Below are 20,084 nucleotides of genomic sequence, written 5' to 3' on the forward strand. Positions count from 1 at the left end.
CGAAACAACATTCGTGTGGTGGGCCTGCCGGAGAAGATTGAGGATGGCGACATGGTGGCATACTTGGAAGCCTGGCTCCGAGACACGGTGGCCCCGGAGGGTCTATCCTCCTTCTACACCCTGGAGCGAGCTCATAGAGTCCCAGCGAGGCCACCACAACAGGGACGTGCCCCGCGACCGGTGGTGGCACGGTTATTGCACTTTCGGGACAGAGACCTCATCCTCAATGCCGCCAGACATAATGGCCCATTCAAAGTGGCGAACAGCCAGGTGAACATCTTCCCGGATTACCCCTAGGACACCCAACGCAGGCGGTTTTCATTCTTGGCGGTCAAGCGCGAGCTCCGGAGCGAGGGCATCCAATACTCGCTCCTATTTCCTGCAAGGCTCCGCATAATTGTCGATGACAAGACTCAATTCTTTGATACCCCGGAGGATGTCTGTAACTGGCTTGAACTCTATAGAGCCGGGAAAGATGGCTTTAGCTCCTCATCTCAGCTAGCGGCGGAGCCGGAGCAGAGACGGCGTTCCAAGAGGATTCGGAGTCGCCGTGGCCGATCAGGCGGACCCTCAACTGCAGAGACATCGACGGAGCGGAAGGGAGTGCTGGAGGTGTTATCTGCACTGTCTGGCTCACGAGACGGTACCATTGAAGAGGAAGCGGACCCTGGTGACGAGGGGGTACTGACGGACTCCGAGGAATCGGTGACTGATAGAGTCCACACGCCGGTGATCACACCGAAATCGGTTGAGGACCTTCTGGATGGACAGGGTTAACGGGGTGAGCTACATCCATTTGGGTGGGGGCCCGACACGGGGGTGGCGGGAGCCGACGATTGATGATGACTCCCGGGGAAGGGGGGGTGGAGTGCCTGGCTCTTGCCCCGAGGGTGTCTAGTACTGTTTTGGGCTTGCTTTAGTCCTGGTAGCCAGGGCATCGAGGGCCCACTGCCAACGTCCAGCCCGCACCTGGCCCTTAAGGCCTTCCTACGGTGGCGACCGCAGGATTAGTCGGGGACAGGGGGTTTTTCGAGGGTATGGTTTGGATGGGAACTAGATGGTGCTATTTGGGTCCTGTTCTGGGGAGGGTGGGTGGGGGTTTGGTTCGGACAGGGGTTGTTGAGTTTTGGTTGGGGAAAATGGCCGCCATCAGTGCTGGGTTGATTGTTGCTCTTTCTTTGTTGGGACCCGGATGGGGAGACTTTGCACGAACAATATGGGACAATGGCTGATGTTGCTAATGTGAAATGCATTACTTGGAACGTGCGGGGGCTCCACACCATGTCTAGGCATCACAAAGTCCACGCTTACTTAGTGCGTAGAGGGGTACAAATGGCGCTGCTGCAGGAGACCCATCTGAACAAGGCGGAAGGGGCGGCGCTACAGCGTAGGTGGAGGGGGCAGGTCTTTTGCACTTCGTACTCCGCGTATGCCAGGGGGGCGCTAATTTGGATTAGAGCTGGGGTTCCCTTCCAGGTCACGAAAGCAATGGTAGATCCAGAGGGGCGTTATGTGGCCATTTCGGGCACTCTGGGAGGGAGGGACCTAAACGTTTGCTGTGTGTACGCACCCAATATAGACCAGATTGCCTTCCTTTCCAGGTTATCGGGCTCGTTGGCCCACTTCTTCTCCGGGCCCCTCCTGCTCGGTGGGGATTTCAATTCAGTAGTGGATGTGGAAACTGACCGCTCGCATCCGCCCCTCCCTGACTCTCCGGTTCGCCGTGTAGCTAAAGGTCGTAGAGACTGGCAGACACACTGGGGTCTGACGGATATTTGGAGGGCGCAACACCCCGACACTAGAGACTATTCCTACTTCTCGGGCCTACATGAGTTACACGTTAGACTGGACGGATTTCTTGGCTCGACTGAACTGGTTTCAGCGGCGGTCCGGTCTGAATATTTGACCAGGACCATCTCAGATCATAACCCCCTCCTGCTGGACCTTCGTTGGTTTCCTGGGGTGCCTGCGGAGCCCACCTGGAAGTTACGTCCCGAGATCCTTGAGGACAGCGTTTTCAAAGCGGACCTAGGAGATAAGATCTCGGAATACTTCGCGTCCAACGGGGGCACCGCGAGCTCGAGAGCGCTAGAATGGGACGCTTTTAAAGTGGTGGTGAGGGGATACTGTATCTCTAAGAAGGTCGGCATGAGGCGAATTATCCTTGCCGACTTAGATTCAGCTGATCAGAAACTCCGCGAGTTGGAACTCCGTCGCCCCGGGCGCCCTGAATTACAGGAACGCACGGCAGAGGCGAAGGAGGCGGTGGCGGCGGAGGTCGAACGGCTGCGCTGTTTCGACTACAAGGCCTATACGGTCAGGTCCCTCGCAGAGGGGGATAGGTCGAGCGCGTTGCTGGCATGGCTAGCCAACCCTACGCGCCAGACCTCACTGACGACGTCCATGCGCATGGCGGACGGAACCGTGGTACACACTCAGCCTGAGATTCTGAGCTGCTACCTGCACTACTACGAACGTTTGTACCGCAGTCGTTCTGACAGAGACCCTGACCTGCTCGATAATTATCTACGACCCCTGGAGCTCCAAACAGTAGAGCAGGACGTGGCGAAAGCCCTGGGGTCCGACATAGAACTGGGAGAGATCCGCAGCGCCATTAAAAAGATGGCGAGGAATAAGACCCCGGGCCTGGACGGCCTTCCTGTGGAATTTTATGCAGCTTATGCTGATCTCCTAGCCCCAAGGTTATTAATAGTATATAGAGAGGCGAAGAGGCTTGGTCGGCTCCCAGGCTCGATGTGCGAGGCCTTAGTGGTTCCCCTCCTCAAGCCGGGAAGGGACTTGTCCGATCCGGGGTCTTACCGTCCCTTATCAATGCTGACGGTCGACTATAAAATACTGAGCAGCATCTTGGCTTCGAGGCTGCTGGGTCACATGAGCTCCCTGGTACATGAAGACCAGGCTGGATTCATCCCCAGGCGAAACACGACCATGAACATCCGCAGGTTGTTCCGCTTGCTGGGAGAACCGCTCGTGGATGCCCCGTGCCCGGTAGTCCTATCGGTAGATTTAGAGAAGGCTTTTGACAGCCTGGAATGGGACTACCTGAGCACTGTGTTACGGAGGTTCGGCCTCGGCGAAGGTTTCATCAGATGGACCACGGTCCTGTATGCCTCTGCATCGGCCAGGGTTCGGGCGGGCCCGCTGATTTCCTCACAATACCCGGTGGAGAGAGGCACGAGACAGGGTTGTTCGTTATCCCCGCTTCTCTTTGCTCTGGCGGTGGAGCCACTCGCGCTGCACCTCCGATCGGGAACCCATTATAATGGCTTGTGGACACCTACGGGCCCACACTACATTTCGCTGTATGCCGATGACCTGCTGCTCTTCCTTGAGGACCCGGTTGCTGCCCTGCATGGAGCTGCGACGGCGCTCACGACGTTTGGGGAGGTCTCGGGCCTCCGGGTGAACTGGGCTAAGACCTGTCTTTTCCCGGTTCGCAAAGGCACCCCTAGCCCTGTTCTCAGTAGAGAGATTAGATGGGAACCTGACTGCTTTAAGTACCTGGGGGTGTACGTCTACCATGAACCATCTGACCTCCTGGATGGGAACATTGCCCGCAGCATTCGAGCGCTACGGGGCAGTATGGACTTCTGGGCTACACTACCGCTCTCGGTGGCAGGGCGGATAGCTTTGCTCAAAATGGTGGCGCTTCCCCGGTTGCTGTATTATTTTCGGGCGCTACTGATCTGGGTCCCACCGGCCACGTTTAGACTATTACGGTCAATGATAGTCGGATTCCTCTGGGGCTCGGGCCGCCGAAGGGTGGCCCTCAGGACCCTGATGAGGCCGAAAGCCGAGGGTGGGCTTGCGGTGCCGGACTTTGAAAAGTACTACTTAGCGGCGCAGCTCCAGACCCTCACTCAGGAGATCGCCAGGGAATTCCGGGGCCCAGAGGACAGGAGAGGTACGGGGATGGCCAGGCATGTTCTCTCCTTCATAGCGTTGCGACAACGTTTGGCCTTACAGGACTTGTCGCTAGAGGAGAAGACCATTCGCCTGTGTTGGAACCGAGCTCACGCCCGGGGCCAACTGCGTATACCGTATGCGCCCGAAATACCTTTGGGGATGCTGACGGCCTTGCCCCATGGCGGTGATTGGTCGCGGTTGGCAAACTGGGAGGACGCAGGCTTACAATTGGTAGGTGACCTCTACGAGGACGGGGAGTTCTTGCCCTTTCAGGGGCTCATTGATCGCTTCGAGGTTCCTCGCGGCGACTTTCTATTGCACTCGGCCCTGGTCCGTGCGATCCAGGCGCACTGGAAATGCGGGCAAGAGGAACCCCCTATATCTCCGGTGTGCCAATACGTCATGATGTCTGCGGGTACGGTGAAGGCGGTCACTTGCCTCTACGGTAGACTGATCAATGAGGGGCTGGCCCCCCTCACTACTCTGAGAACCCGTTGGGAGGAGGACATAGGTAAGGAGATCCCGGAGACGACCTGGTCCCAGCTAGTGCGGCGAGCCTGGAAGGGCACACGCCACGCCCGCTTTCAATTGGTCCACTACTACGTACTCCATAGGGCATATCTGACCCCGGCGAAAATCCAACAGTATTTTGCTACGGGCTCGGCGGACTGCCCCAGATGCCCGGCGCCGGAGGCAGACCTTCTCCACATGTTGTGGTCCTGCCCGGGATTGTCCTCCTACTGGATAGAAGTGGGGAAGACCCTGGAGGAGGTGACAGGGAGGTCCTTATCGGTTGATGCGGCAGTGGGACTCCTGCACTGGTTTCCACATACCCCCAAAAACAAAATTACCAGTAAATTCATCGATTTGGGGCTTCTCCTTGCTAAACAAGAGGTGACCAGGAACTGGAAGGCACGGGCTGGTGCGACAGGGGGCCGGTGGCACAGCGAACTCTTGAAGTGGGCAGCGGGGGAAAGCACGCTGAGATACCAGCTAGCTAGGAGACAGCATAACGAGAAGGCACAGGAGGCAGCGCTAGAATGGGAGACATTAGTGCAGGCCCTCAGGGATTATTGCGCCCCCAGCGACTCCGAAAGTGAGGAAGCAGCTCGACCCGAGTCCCGATAGACGATTGCACATTACAGCTCTGTTCCTTTCCTCATGGGTCCTCACAGATCCTAATGCGGTTGTTGCCGTGCACTGATGGCGGGGTTGGGTAGGGATTAATTTGGTTCGTAGTGTTTTGAGGGAGGGGTTTTCTTTTGGGTTTTGTAGGCTTGTTTAGAAAAGCAGATGACGGATAGTGGATCATCCGGACCAGCTTCGCCTTCCTGCTGAGCCCCCATTGGATTTCGCCGCCCGACCATAGGGTTGTGGGCTGAATGGCTGTGTAAGGGTACATACTGCTGGGGGACGGAGGGTTGCATTTCACTGATTTTGTTTGATCTATAATGCTGGTCGAATATGTAACGATTTAGTAATTCCTGCAATAAAAATATATTTAAAAAAAAAAAAAAAAAAAAAAAATCAGTGATCCCTTGTCTGGTTGTTAGAAAGCATTGGTGCACCACACCAGGACAAAATATACCTCATTCATAAATGGTGTCCGAGGATCACATTTGTCTGCATACACCTTGTGACTGCCACAGTGATATTACTCAGGATATTCTTTAATGCTTGCATACTACTATTCAGCACCTGATCAAAAAGGTGTTGTCCGTCATCTGGGAGATGCAAATAGGCATTTTCCCCATTTGATAAAGAACAAGGATATATATCTCGAAAATAGACAGCAGTGAGAGACTGCCAGAGCCAAACAATATTTCTCCGAAACAACCAGAGCATCTTTGATTTCTTTTCACTTTTGTCTGCCCTTTTCTATCACGATAATGCAAAAGAGCACTTCTGCTAACGTCTAGAATCAGAGGAGAAACTATGTGTTTAAGGACTTTGTATACCGTTAATGTAAAAGCCTGCTTTGGATTTGAGTCAAAAGAAGAGCGCAACATACACTAAGTTTCCTAAAAATTAAACCGGTTCATCAGTGAGGAGAGAAAGGAAGTGCAGAAAAGGGGCTACCTCTGACTACACCAGAGCTTCCTTCTGACAAGTATTAGAAAGAAAAGGACAATTTATCGCTGGGTGCTCTCCCGGTTAGAAAAACAATGTGCGACCCTGGAATCAACACAGGCGTCTTGCCTTTTTATTTATTTTAGCCAGGACTTTGAGTTCGCTTGTTTATGCATTTGCTGCTGTTTCAGTATCACAAGGCAATTACAGATACCCGTCTGTTATAAAAAACTATGTAAAGATGCTAAACGGTGGCACAATAAGCTGGTCTGGTGCACTGCAAACACAGCACACCCAACTTCCTACACTGATATAATACAGGAAATTACTAAAGCAGAACATGCACAGTATCATGTTCAAAGTTCTTCAGCGAGAACAGGATATCACCACTTCTGATAACCTTCAGAACTTTGAGAGAAACCAGTTTTCAATGTACTTTAAGTCTGGTAATAATATAACTACACATTTAAAATAAAATCAAAATGCATCACAAGTTCCCAACAATAAATGATTACAGTGGAGCCGTCAGCCAAAATATCGGTTGCCAACCTTCGGCATGAAAAGCAGCTCCATCCTCAGCAGAACGTGCTCTATCACCTATACAATTAGTGGTGCAACAAAAGTGGTCACTAGCTGCTAAGGAAAGCCTGGAGGCAGTGTGTTTATATTTACTTCACTGCTGAGTTCTAAACAGCACACATCTTATTTAAATATTGACACAGAAGGTCAGCTTTGAAAGTGACTTCCATTAAGTTGGTTGAAATATGGTTTTGAAGAAGTACCAGATGCCTATTGGTGTGTTGAATTTCTCATTATCTATTCTATCTTTTAGTCTACTTGTCTACAATCAGAAGCTATTTCGGATTAGCCGTAGGAAGAGCTGTAGCACCGAAGGGCGGTAGCTTTATGAAAAGATTGCACCAATTGCTAAGCATGCTCTTAACCTTCACGTTCTCTTTAGTTTCACTTAACAGAATAATTGCAGAGTCCAGGTTTCTACATTTGTTTTGTATTAAGCCCAGCTCTTCCGAAAGCTTAATTACAACACCAAGAAATTCTACTAAAAAGGATCATTATCATGGTGAGGAAGACTATACACATAACCATACATAAAAATATTAAGTCAAGCCATGGTTCTGTTACTATTAATGAACTCTACTTTTTACTATATTTCTCTATAGGACTAAAAAACATGTATAGCGAACATCTGTACACCTTACAGGAGGATCTTGTACTTGCACTTGATATAGCTGTCCTAGAATGCAATGCCTGGTTTACACAATTTTACTACTCAAGAAAGCAGTAAACAAGCAAAAGATGGGATTTTTTTCCACAAAAGGTATGTAGGTTAAGGAGCATAATTAAGCCTGCAATCAGGCTTAAGCCTATGTGCATCCAGGCCACAAACAGTTGTTTAGTAGGAGGTGCTGCAAAACTGAAGTGGGAAAAGAATGGAGTAGGAATTTAGATTGGAAATAATTTGGATTGTGCCCTTCCCAGAATACTTATTTACTCATGTTTAAATGTTCAGAACACCACTGTTCTTCAGATGAGGATGTGAGAAGAGAACCTATCAGTTTCATGAAATAAAGAAACCACTCACTAGGAGTTAAACAAATGTATACTTAGTGGTCGATTTCAAAAGTCAGCTATAATGTGGCCTGATAACCTTACTGTCAAAGACTTAGATATGTGTCCAGAAAAAATAAGTTTTGATAAATTTAACAAAGCAGTACACAAAATATGGGGGTTTTGGTCTAGTAATTTTAAACACAGATTCAAAAAGTGCATAATCTCATATGCACCACTTGAATCATGTCCTTCCTTCACAGTAACGCCAAGCTTCTGCAATTCTAGCCTTGTGCAAAACCGGTAACATCTGGCTACTAGTCCTATGGAAGACAAGTAGACAATAATTACTAACCTCTCGTATAACTTGTTGCAACTCCTCATTGTCAGCAGCAGCTCTCCCGCTACCTTCACTGGTAGACGACACAGGAACCTTTACTTCCTCGAATTTTAACGTTTCTTCTTCAAGGCTTTCAATAGCTCTTGGCTGCTGCACTGTGCCAGCTCGCATAGGTGGTGTTGGGGTGAAAGCAACTGAAGCTCGAAACGTGGGTTTGTGTTGTGGCAAATAAGTCTTGGCTCTTCCACTCTGGTCAGAAGAGCTAAGTCTTATTTTTCTGCTCCTTTGAGAAATACTGGAACATACTGAAGAAGCATCAGAAGCTAAATGAGAGGAGATTGACTCCGTGGCCTCCGCTCCAGCTTCCAAAGAGATGTCACCTAGGCCCAGTTCAGATTTTAGATACGACTGTTCTCTTATGAGTTCGGACACCTAGAGATAAAACAAAAATGTTTAAGACCATAAATACTAGTTCAATTGCTTAAAATTTATGAAGTGCTAAGTTGCCGTAACAGTGAAATCCTAAAGCACACAAAAAAAGACACACTGACAACAAATACATCAATCCATGTTCTCATGTGGTGACTATATTTGATAGTGTGGAGCATGAGTATTTGTTCTGTACTCTAGTTGCCTTGGAACATTAAGCGTAAACAAAACCATCTCCACAGACACTGGGGCAGAGTGAAAGGAGATAGACAAGCAATGAATATCTGTAAATCGGTGATGCAGAACACATTCAACATTGTGCCTGGGTTTGAAACCAAGGGTATCAATCCTTGTCAAAAAACTATACTCCATGCGTATGGTCTAGTAGAAAAGCTGTTCTGGTAGAACATACTTAAAGATGCATCTCACGCGACAGAAAACAACCCCTTCAACCTGCCCTTGCCCTTTATGTGGTGCATTCCTACTAATGTACATCACTTTGTTACTTACTGTAAATGAGCTAGGGCAACTTAAATTAAATAAACTTAACAGTAGCAGGTTAGTACAGAATATTTAAACAGAAAATCAATAGTGACACTAATATATAGAAAAGTACAAAAACAAACGTGTTATACATGGCAGCATTTCTAAAAAGATTTGTATAATGATTATACATCTCCAGGTAAGAATGGACATGAGCAATATTAAGTAATTCAGTCAATTATTCAGCCTTTCAAATATGATCATTCATATGGATAAAAAACATTTAAATTATCAGCAGTTCAAGTTGTTAAGAACAATATCCATAAAACAACCCGATAAATTGTTGTTTTATGGATATTGTTCTTAACAACTTGAACTGCTGATCATTTAAATGTTTTTTTATCCATATGAATTATCATATTTGAAAGGCTGAATAATTGAATGAAGAACTTAATATTGCTCATGTCAATTCTTACCTGGAGTTGTATAATCATTATACAAATCGTTTTAGAAATACTGCCATGTATAACAAATAGAATTATTTTTGTACTTTTCTATATATTAGTGCCACTATTGATTTTCTGTTTAACCCCTTCGATGCTCATGACGGAACGGCTCAGTCATGAGCATCGGTTGAGCTGTGCTCATGACGGAACCGTTCCGTCATGAGCCCGTTGGCTAATTAGAACCTTCAGCACAGCGCGAGAATTTGCGCCGCGCTGAAGGTGTTAAATAGTCTGTACTAACCTTCTACTTTTGAGTTGTTTATTTAATTGAAGTTGCCCTAGCTCATTTACAGTATGTATTTCCCTGTCTAGGTGAACTTCACCATAATCTTACAGGGGGTCCCCTTTTCTTTGCATTGTGCATCACTTTGTTATTTCCCAGCTAGATTGACACCAATACTTCTAGGAAATTAATTCATTACAGAATCAACTGCTTGGTCTCTATTTTTAGCCTTTTTTTTTAAACTAGAAAAAAGGGGTGATCCTTGGTTTTTCATCGGTATTTTCTGAGGAAAGGAGTAAAACATCAGCATTAAAGAAACAAATGTGGTGAAGCTAGAATCAGTCTCATTTGGGAGGCCTAAAACTAGTGAACTGGCTTGATTTCCAAGCCCCATTTACATATATACTTTTTACAGCAAATCATTCTTGACCGGATACTTCCCAGCTCCTGATCTTTAGAAGTGTCACTAATAAGAGAAGATCTTGAAGGAAAAAAAGAATTCTGCTAAATGCATTTCAATGGAGAGCTACATAATGTAACTTACTCATATGCTGTCCTTTCGAAAGGGACTTCTAGCTAGGTAGTAAATGACAGCAATATTGGGGGTACAGTGGCCCCTTTCATCTCAGGGTCTCTGGATCACCGTCCCTCATGCTACACCCCTGCTTTAGAAGCTGGGAGTGACCTACAATCAACAACACAATATGCCCTATTTGGAAATCTGTACGTCTGCCATGGCACTACAATTAGAATCTCAGTGATTGGTCTTCTCTCCCTTCACACTGGCAAAACAGTCCTGGTCCCCCATTATGCATTGCCCAGTGAACCAGCATTTGCACCCAATGGCTTGTACAATCTTCCCGATATCAATGCAGGATTGTGATCAATTACGCAGGACACCACTAGTGAAAATGAAACAACTGACTTCAATGACCTATTGTATCAGAGATTGGGAGAAGAGTGCACTTGAGCAACCACAAAGCTGTAGGTTGTGCTTCACAAAACCTAAATGACTACATATTAGCTAAAGGGCATTTCAGGGCAAATTATTGTCGAAGAACCTGGTGCTATTTATCAATTCAATATCGTGCCTGCTTTTTACACCAGAGATGTGCAAATAGCAGCAGTTTAATCAGCAGGCTACCTTATAAAGAGTCCAGAATACTTTTTACAACCAGTCTGGGAACTGCACAATGGACTTTCTATAATAAGTTAAAATAATCCTGTTTTGCCCAGATTCTTAGCCTTTGCCTTGGACCAAAGCCTAGGAAGTATCAAAAACCTGTCTGAACTCAAATGTACTTGGGCCTGTTGAGTCTGATTGATATTATTTAAAGACTTGAAGTCATAGTAAGAGCACTTGAACAATGACTCAAATGATGTTCTGAGTGACAAATGAACATCTTTGTTAACCAGTTTCAAATCCCTCACCCCAGGTAAGCTGCAGACACACATCAGAAGACGGAGTCATTTAGGACTCTGCTCCTAGTACAACAAGGCACCCTGATTGCACAAACTTTTTCGCAGGAAAATGCCACAGGGTTCATTGCTTCCTGGCAGCACGAGTTTCTGACATCTGGCACCACACCCAGATAATCTCTGTCCAATCGCCCCGAGCCAATGGGATGGGTGGCTAAGGGAGACCTCGGAAGAATATGAAGGCCAACTGCCTGCCCTCCTCCTCTGCATGTGTTGCAATGCTCTCTTCAAAAAGGCGTTGCATTCCTACTCTAAACCCCTTCATCAAAACTGCTCTAAACAAATGTCAGGTTATCCTTTTTTTCTTAATCAGTAATAACGTTCGTGGTCTATTTGTTTAGAATACTTACTGGTTCCATAACATTCAATGGAGAGGTGTAGGACAGATTATCAGTACTTCGGCTTCCATACATCCCCTAAAACAAACAGTGACCAGAAATGTTGAATCGTAGCAGAAAAACAGAGGAAAGCTGCAATATAACGAAACGCAGTCATGTGATCAAACACTGTTGAGAGACATTTCCCAAGTAATTCTACTTAATTTGCAAAAACAAGCTAATCAAATCAGGTACAGAAAATTCTCAGTCTGAAAGGGCTGTTGGGAAGTTATTATGCCTCAAGTTAAAGGAATTCACCACTCTCCAAAGTTAAGGGGGTGTGCGATAACAGAAACTTGGACTATGAAGGCACCATTCTATATCCTTATGCACTCTCTCTGTGGACTGCTGGGCCTCAGAAGAGTTTTTGCTGGACAGCTCGTACCAGCTTCAAGAGCGCTCCATTGACCAGTAGCTGCGGTTTTGTGACGGATGAGGTTAGCTGCAAGAGGTCAGTAAAAACTAGTAGATTTCACCTCAGTAGTGGGCTAGGACAATTCTAAGGCCTCTACAGCTTTTATTACTATCAAAGTGAATAGACAGACTTCCTCCGATGGAGATGTACAGGGGTATGGTATATCGCCAGACGTGGGTCCCTTGCTCCCTTTGTCACTGGATTCAAGCTAGCCTGGCTGAAGATGGCTGATTAGCCAGAAAACGGTCCCAGAATGCTCGTTTCCGGTCCAGGGAAGACATGGCTTGCCAGTTCGGGCTGGACTGTTGCCATGAGGCACAGGGTCAGACTGATTTGCATATGGCCATGTCTGAACTGGGGTGGCGGAGTGAGCTGAAGAATGGTGAAGGATTAAACCCAGATCGATTGACTGGGGGCGAGTGTTTGCAATGTTCAACACTCCGGCCATCATCCCCTTTGGTTTTGTAGGAAGTATCAAGGCCACTAGCATTTGCAAAGGCCAGCATTCTTATACTAAGATAGGCAAAGGTTACGAGGAGCCATAGACTTTCAATCAATCAATCAATCAATCAGTGACACTTATAAAGCGCGCTACATACCCGTAGGGTCTCAAGGCGCTGGGGGGGGGGGGGGTGCCGCTACTGCTCGAACAGCCAGGTCTTCAGCTTCTTCCTGAAGGAGAGGTGGTCTTGGGTCAGGCGCAGGTCGGACGGGAGGGAGTTCCAGGTCTTGGCGGCCAGGTAGGAGAAGGACCTTCCTCCTGTAGTCGCTCTTCGGATGCGGGGGACGGCGGCGAGGGCGTGGTTGGCTGATCGGAGGTGGCGTTTGGGAGCGTAGAAGTTGACTCGGCTGTTGAGGTAGCTCGGGCCTTGGTCGTGTAGGGCTTTGTGTGCGTGGGTGAGGAGGCGGAAGGTGATTCTCTTGTTGATGGGGAGCCAGTGAAGGTCTCTCAGATGTCCGGAGATGTGGCTGGATCGTGGGATGTCGAGGATGAGTCTGGCTGAGGCGTTTTGGATCCGCTGGAGTCTCTTCTGGAGCTTGGCGGTGGTCCCGGCGTAGAGGGCGTTGCCGTAGTCCAGTCGGCTGGTGACGAGGGCCTGGGTGACGGTCTTCCTGGTCTCTGTGGGGATCCACCAGAAGATCTTCCGTAGCATGCGTAGGATGTTGAAGCACGCCGAGGAGACGCTGTTGACTTGCCTGGTCATGGAGAGGGAGGAGTCCAGGATGAAGCCCAGGTTTCGTGCATTTGTCCAGCACAGCAACATTGGAGCTTAATCCAAAAAGTTCCTTTTTCCAAGAAAGGTGCTCGGCTGGTATGTGAGAAGTTGGCTTAGTATATGCTGTCCACTGATTAAAGTGGGCACCCTGTACCAGTCCAAACCACCCTTATGGTGATTTAAGAGGTCAAAGATAACCTTAGAAAGCTATCCAAGTGGTAGCTGTGGAGAGCAGCCACAGGTTTGGTTTTGAAGGAATGTTAAGGAGCTTGTTTTACCAGAGTGCAACCTTATATTATTGGTTAAATGAAAGAACCACACAGTAGTCATAAAAATATGTATTTATAATTATAACACTCTAGTACGATAACGTATCTGCTACACGCAGATAATCACAAAGCACTCACTACTGTAGCACAGAAACAATAGTAAACAGCACTTATACACAGTGGACTCCAGGAGGAGACAAAACCATATACTAAAATAGGGGTATAAGAACCACGACTCAAGTCAAGACAGTGTCTAGAGGATGTAGAATCGCAGGGATCCCAAGGAACCACCCAAGGTGAGTAAGTAGGGACCCTACTTGCAGTTTTAAAACTGTTGCAGTTTCAAAGTTTAAGGACCCTTCCCAGTGGACTTAGAAGAAACCCAGTGGAACTTAGGAGTTTGGAGAACCACCCCACTCGTGGATACTGTAGTACCAGTTGCCTATCACAGGGAAGCTGGGTGCATAGGTCTGAAGTGGCGTCGGAAACTGCAGTTGAACCCAAGAGATGACTTTGAAGAAGAGCCGCTGCTGGAAGGAAGAAAGTGTCAGTTGGAATCCAAAGGTGGATTCTTGAAGAGTACCTGAAAGCAGAGGGGACAGAGTCTGGGTCACTCAGGAGTGACCAGGGGCTCAGTAGACAAATGCCCACTGATGTCAGGTGCTTCAGGTGCGTTTAGGGGGTTCTCGACTGTGCAGCCACAGGGACCAGAAGAGGTCGAGGATGACCAGGAGCCAGATGCGAGCTGTCCCAGGAAGGATGTGGAGTGCTGAGGGGTCGGTGTAAGACAGGAGCACCAACAAGCCTTGGCAACAACAACGCACGCAGAAGGTCAAGGAAGGTTACAGTTCGGACGAGCAAGGTCCAGGAGACTCTCCAAACACAGGGGAGTCAGGGCAAGCCTGTAGCAACCAGGGGAGCCCAATAAAAGCATTGAGCCACAGGCCAGAGGCACAGGAGCTGCAAGGGGACCTCGAGCAGTTTCACAAAGCAACAGCCGGGCGCTAGAGGGCGCGCTTGCGGAATGGCTGCCTAGACCTGCAGCTCCCGCTCCTTGGTTAGTGATCCTACACTGATCTGCTGCCACGGGGGGCCGTGTGACCCCCAGAAACCCGGTCCCCGCATCACAAGAGTGCTCCCTGCACTCGACCGAAGTTTGGAGCGGCTGAGAGGCTCGGAGCCGGAGATACGGGCTCCCGAAGATTGCCAGACACCTGCCCTGGAGCGCACTGGAGAGAGACCCCGGCCACCGCAGCTACGCGACCCCGGGGCCCGCCACGAGGCAACCGGGCCGCACAAACACCTTGCCTGCTTCGCTCCTCCGAGCCGGACCACTGTGCAGGCCGAGAGGGAAAGCGGCGCTTCCCATCCTGAGCTTGGATTCATCCTGGGCGCAGCTTTGCCGACACGTTACACGACCTGCCTCCAGCGAGACGTCTGCTGCCCAGCCGGCGGCCGTGCCTGTCCCCGGAGCCGCGGCGGACCCGGAGCTGCGTGCGCTACCTGCCGGATCCGGCTTCAGCGGTAAGGAAGCGGGGCTGCTGAGACGGAGTGGAGCCCCCGTGCTACTGGCAGCGCTCCTTGCCCACGAATCGCCCCGGATCCTTTAGACACTGGCTGCGTGGACAACAGCAGTCGAGAGGCCTGACTGCCCCTCCCCCAAAGGGCTACCTGGTGGGCTGCATTGCGGGTTGTAACGGCTGGCGAAGCGCACCCCCTGAAATTGGCCCGGAGGCTTGGCGCAAAGACTGGCGCCTCGACGCCAACGCTACCTGACTGGTACCTGGGGCTGCTGCTGGATGCGCGGCGGGCGTCTGCTGCCATAGGACAATTGCTGGCCGCGTGGCGCTGCCTGTGTCACTGCGCGCTCTTTGAATCGCTGCGGGGCTCCAACCTTGAGTCACCCCTGGTACGCAGCCGGTTGCTGACCGCCCGCTTGGCTACTACTATCCTTGTTATTCTATCTGGACCCTCACTTGTTTGGAGATATCGCCATGGGGCGCCCCGACGCTCGCCAGCCCAAACTAAGCTTTGATAGCACTCGCAAGGGCCACACATCGACGCAGACGCGCCCGGGTCCCAGTGAGCCACCCCCGCAGCCTGCCCCGCCTGATGCCCCTGCTGCGGATATTGCAAACCTGCTACAGGAAATGCGGCAGGGTTTCGCTACCGTGGTAGAGAAGGTGGATGGAGTCACGGCCCGGCTGGACGCCTTGGTCCATAAAGTGGATTGCCACGAGGAACGCCTTACGACTGCGGAGCAAAGGATCTCCGACAACACCGACGCCGCCGCGACCCACGCAACACAGTTAGCGAGAATGGATAACCTCCTCCGTATAATCGCGGCAAAGAATGAGGACTTAGAAGCGCGAAGCCGCCGCAATAACATTCGCATTACCAATGTGCCGGAATCCACTGCCACAGGCAGAATGGAACTCTATGTGGAGAAATTGCTCAAGGGCTCAATCGGGGAGGACGCCTTCTCCTCACAGTTCATAGTCGAGAGGGCTCACCGATCACTGGCACCTATGCCCCAGCCTGGCCTGCCACCGAGACCCATAATCGCTCGACTTCTGAATTACCGGGACCGCGACACGGCCCTTCGAGCAGCCCGGACACAGAGATCACTGAGGTATGAAGGCATCACCTTTTCCATCTATCCTGATTTTACACCAATGGTTCAGGATGAGAGGCGCAAATTCCTTCCAATAAAAAAGAAACTGCGTGAAGCCCAGATAGACTATGCACTGTTATATCCGGCAAAGCTGAGGGTTACTCACCAAGGCAAACAACGCTTCTTCACCAACCCGCAGAAAGCCGAAGATTACTTCAAATCCATCCGGAGGGCACGCAGGGGCGACCAGGCACCTGAGGACGATCTGGAGATCGATGATCTGCCTCCTGAACGCCAAGAGGATTAACTGCCTTCATGACCTTCGACATTTGGCAAAAACGTACTTATCTATTGATCGGTGCTGACTCACCATTTGGTGGATAGGCAGAATCACGTGGATCGGACTTACTGGACATCGCACCCCCTGTGGTAACGTATACCAAGGACCGCTTTCTTGGCCCTAGCCTCCACCAAGGGCGGTACAGACTGGAGCTATGGGCCGGATAGTGGCAGCGCGCACCTTTAGATGTTCCCTAGTTGGGTATTCCCCGCTGAACAATTGTATGTTTGGCTTTTTGCCACTCTGAAGTTGGGGGGGAGGGGTATGAGGGGGGGATGTTCTTGGGGATTTCATGGCTACTGGCATGTTTGGGATGCTGGGGTGGGTGGGGGGGGTTCGGACGTTATGAGGTTACTATTGCATGGACGGTGTTTGCATATGCTGTTGTGGTGTGGGGCTGGGCGCTACTGGTGCGGGTGTGACCCCATGCTTTGGCCCGCTTGGGCGCCTTTTTCTTTAATATCAATGTGCCTATGGCTGCGGCGAACTCGGCTGCGCGATTAACATGTCTTTCATGGAATGATCGGGGGTTGAATGATGCTCGGAAATGCAGGAATGTTATCGCCTACTTGAATAGACACCATGTACAAGTAGCTCTACTACAAGAGACACACTTGCCCGTGCGCAGGGACGCCCCGTTTGGACAGAAATGGGCGGGTACCCGTGCTTTTTCCTCCTATTCGTCTTATGCCAGAGGAGTGGCGATCCTAGTCGCCCGAGGTGTACCTTTCTTACACATGGGAGAGGTGGCGGACAAGGAGGGGAGATATGTTTTGTTGTGGGGGAGGTTGGGACATGACACTTATCTGTTTGTCTCAATGTACGCACCGAATATTGACTCACCTGTTTTTTTTTCCACACTGTGGGGCAAGATTGTTTCCATCGGGGCAAGACCCGTCATCTGGGGAGGTGATTTTAATCTGGCCTTGGTACCCTCACTGGATAGGGCGGATGGTGTTAATTCTTACAAGCCCCGAGCTAGGGAGGTTTTGGAGGGAGTAATGGAGGAGGGTGGACTATTTGACGCCTGGCGACAGCTACATCCCCACGGGCGGGAGGGCACGCACTTCACACATCACACCGGGACCTGGGCACGCTTGGATTATTTTTTGGTAACCCGGGATGTCACTGGGGAACTGTTAGAGGCCGACCATCTGCCCAGGACCTATTCAGATCACAGCCCTGTTAGACTACAGTTCCGGGCTCCTGGGTGGGATAGTCCAAGACCGCAATGGAGGCTGAGCCCCGATGCGCTCCTTGATGAGCTTTTTCGCACGGAGTTGGGCGAGGAGATCAGGGATTTCTTTCCTAGAAACAAGGGCTCAGTAGAATCAGTGGAACACATATGGGAGGCCTTCAAAGTCACTATTCGGGGACTCTGCATCTCGAAGAGCCATGGGGTCCTGCGGGATATTCTGCGTACCATTACCACATTGGAAAAAGAGTTGCGTGCACTAGAGCTCCAAATGGTGGCGAGCGATGACCCACTCCTACGGGTGACCTTTAGGGACACATTGTCCAAGTATGAGGAGGAGGCTGCCAGGGAGGCGAAACACCGGGGCAAACACTGGGTGGCCCGGAAATACTGCGAGGGGGATAGGCCTGGTAAAGTGCTAGCCTCACTCACGCGCGCGCCACGTGAACACAACACCATATTAGAACTTATTGATGAGGCTGGCACTGTCACTAGAGAGTCAGATGGGATACTGACTGCATTCACAACGCACTACTCGACACTATATACCTCAAAGGCGGAAGCTGATGCTCCATACGCTGACTATATGAACGCCGTGGCGCTATGCTGGCTTAGCGATGGTGACAGGGAGTTCCTGGCGGCTCCTTTTGAACTAGAGGAAGTTCGCGAGGCCATTATGTCCCTACAGAATGGGAAGGCTCCAGGACTCGATGGCATCCCAGCCGAATTTTACAAAGCTTATATTGATATTATGGCACCCGTGCTTAACGAAGTCTTCACTGAATCGTTAGCTGACGGTAGGCTACCTCGATCTATGCGTGAAGTGGTTATCACCTCCCTTCTGAAACCTGGCAAGGCCCCCACTTCCTGTGACTCTTACCGCCCACTCTCCCTTCTAAATTGTGATGTGAAGATCCTTGCTAAGGTTCTCGCCACAAGACTATCACTGCTAATGACTAGACTCGTCCTGCCCGACCAATCTGGCTTCGTAGCAGGCAGATCCACTTCCCATAATCTACGTACCCTGTTTTCTCTGCTACGCTCTGTCCACCCTGATGTCCCAGTGGCGGCTGTGTTCCTTGACGCCACCAAGGCGTTCGACTCCGTCGAGTGGCCTTACCTCTTCTCGGTTCTGGGACGCATGGGGTTCCCTAAACTTTTCTTGGCCTGGGTGCGCCTCCTCTACACGGATCCCACGGCGAAAGTACTGATCAATGGGAAGCTATCGCCACCTGTCAGTCTCACCAGAGGCACTCGCCAGGGATGCCCGCTCTCACCCCTATTGTTTGCAATCGCGGTCGAACCACTGGCATGCCGCCTCCGCAAATTACACCGGGAGGGAGCGATTCAATGCTTGCAGCGGCAAATTGATGTATCCCTCTATGCGGATGACATCACACTATATGTCAAGTACCCGGAACTACACCTTAACCCCCTGCTCCGCGAATTCGTCCTGTTCGGTGGGCTATCAGGTGTTCATATTAACTGGGCCAAATCACAATTTTTTCCCCTTACTGATGCGGTGAGTGCTTTCCCATTAGATTATCCGCTGGTGTGGTGCCAAGACGATCTTCGTTATTTGGGGATCCGCGTCGCACGGGATAAAGATGAGACGCTTCGCTCCAATTATGGAGTGGCTATAACCAAACTGGCCGCCTCTGTCGACAGGTGGATCACGATGCCACTCTCCATGGCTGGCAGAGCCTCCCTTATTAAAATGGTGATATTGCCCCGTTTTTTGTACTTTTTCCTGAATATCCCCTATTACCCAGGGGCTTTCTTCTTCAGGACACTTCGCGCCGAACTGCGCAGACTTTTTTGGGGTGGCAAATCTCCCCGGCTAAAGTGGTCCACGTTGACCCTTCCCTACGACCAAGGTGGCTTCGACATCCCAGATTTCGAGGCGTACTACCTGTGCGCACAAGCGCATTTTGCCTACCATTGGATGGCTCCTACCCCCTTCATGCCTCACGTAGCAGTGGAGGATTGGATAGCACACCCACTTCCGTTGAACGGTCTGATGCATTGTCCCGAGACTTCCATCTCTACAGCGAACACCTCGGTCTCCTGCACCCTGGACGCGTGGCGGCGAATCGCCCAGCGACTCCTCTGCGCGATGCCCTATTCTCCTAAGCTTCCTCTGACCTATCACCCAAACCTTACCTTGCTGTCGGAAATTGGGTTTCGCCAGCTCTGTAACAAACTGCACATCTCCTTTTGGGGTGACCTGTTCCACAACGGAACTTTCAAAACGGCGGATCTCTTCTTCCAATCGCATGCCCACTCGCCCCTCGAGCTGTTTTACTATATTCGATTGCGCGCGGGGATGCGAGACATCCTTCCGGATTACCCTACTGAACCTGTGCCCTTGCCTCCGCTACACCATCTCCTAGAATCTCAAGATGGGGCCCATTTGGTCTCTGGGCTCTACCGCCAATGTCGAGGAGCTGTCCCCCTATCGGTCTCTGCTGCCAGATTGCGCTGGTCAGCGGAACTTGACACAGAGGTCTCGGACGATCAGTGGCAATACTGCTGCGCATTGACTTCCCGCATCTCTGCCAGTTGCAGATTGAAGATAATACATTATAAATACTTGCAGAGGGTCTACTACACCCCGGCCCGGAAACACAG

General features: G+C 50.2%; 1 protein-coding gene across 1 annotated transcript in view; it reads right to left on the reverse strand.

Annotated features, from left to right (window-relative positions):
- Nucleotides 1-20,084, reverse strand: part of ITPRID2 (ITPR interacting domain containing 2) — a 219,570-nt gene that overhangs the window by 21,684 nt on the left and 177,802 nt on the right. Inside the window, exons 15-16 of the mRNA XM_086956225.1 lie at nucleotides 11,377-11,442; nucleotides 7,922-8,338 (exon numbers count right to left, since the gene is read on the reverse strand). Of these exons, the coding sequence (XP_086812351.1) occupies nucleotides 7,922-8,338; nucleotides 11,377-11,442 (483 nt within the window). The remainder of the gene's footprint in view (nucleotides 1-7,921; nucleotides 8,339-11,376; nucleotides 11,443-20,084) is intronic.

This window comes from Lissotriton vulgaris, chromosome 2_1 (genome assembly GCF_964263255.1).
Source record: "Lissotriton vulgaris chromosome 2_1, aLisVul1.2, whole genome shotgun sequence".
Lineage (NCBI taxonomy): Eukaryota > Metazoa > Chordata > Amphibia > Caudata > Salamandridae > Lissotriton > Lissotriton vulgaris.